We start from the raw sequence: 740 nt of genomic DNA on the forward strand, positions 1-740 counted from the left end.
CACCCCCCCCCCCCCCCCTCCAGGGGGAGGGAGCTTTTTAACAGGTGCATGTGGTTAGTATGGGGGATCTATTAACCTGTTACACTGTGGGGGTGGTCTGGGATGCAGGACACCTGGGCTCTCTCTTGTGGGGAGGCTGGGGCCTGGGAGTGCAGGGGGTAGTGGGGACTGGGAGTCTAGATGCTTGGGCGCTCTCTAGCTCTGAAAAGGCTGTGGAGGGAAGGGGATGGACTCAGCTGGCAGTTGGGTGAGGGGGAGCCTTGCCCACTCCTGTTCTTGTTACACTGTGGGGGTGGTCTGGGATGCAGGACACCTGGGCTCTCTCTTGTGGGGAGGCTGGGGCCTGGGAGTGCAGGGGGTAGTGGGGACTGGGAGTCTAGATGCTTGGGCGCTCTCTAGCTCTGAAAAGGCTGTGGAGGGAAGGGGATGGACTCAGCTGGCAGTTGGGTGAGGGGGAGCCTTGCCCACTCCTGTTCTGGGGTTCCCCCCATCCCATCTCCCACTAATGACATCACAGGTGAAGTCACAGCCTTGTAATATCCAGTTCTGGGACTAAATGTGGGGGTAGTCCTGGAGTGAGGGGATCACCAGTAAGGCTCTGTGGGTGCTGGGACTGGGCAGAGGGGCTTGGACCTAGGTTTTTGGTGGGGGGGTGGGTTCAGGGCATTGGGGGGGGCTCTGGGGGGGCACTTTCCATCCCTAATTGCCCCCCCCACCAGGCAAATATGTGGGCAGCCGTC

At 60.8% G+C, this 740-nt stretch overlaps 1 protein-coding gene across 1 annotated transcript in view; it reads left to right on the forward strand.

Annotated features, from left to right (window-relative positions):
• LOC102371689 (RNA-binding protein 42) overlaps positions 1–740 on the forward strand; it is an 8,495-nt gene that overhangs the window by 6,083 nt on the left and 1,672 nt on the right. Inside the window, exon 9 of the mRNA XM_014525074.1 lies at positions 720–737. Coding sequence (XP_014380560.2) covers positions 720–737 — 18 coding nt within the window. The remainder of the gene's footprint in view (positions 1–719; positions 738–740) is intronic.

This window comes from Alligator sinensis, unplaced genomic scaffold (genome assembly GCF_000455745.1).
Source record: "Alligator sinensis unplaced genomic scaffold, ASM45574v1 scaffold850_1, whole genome shotgun sequence".
Classification (NCBI taxonomy): domain Eukaryota; kingdom Metazoa; phylum Chordata; order Crocodylia; family Alligatoridae; genus Alligator; species Alligator sinensis.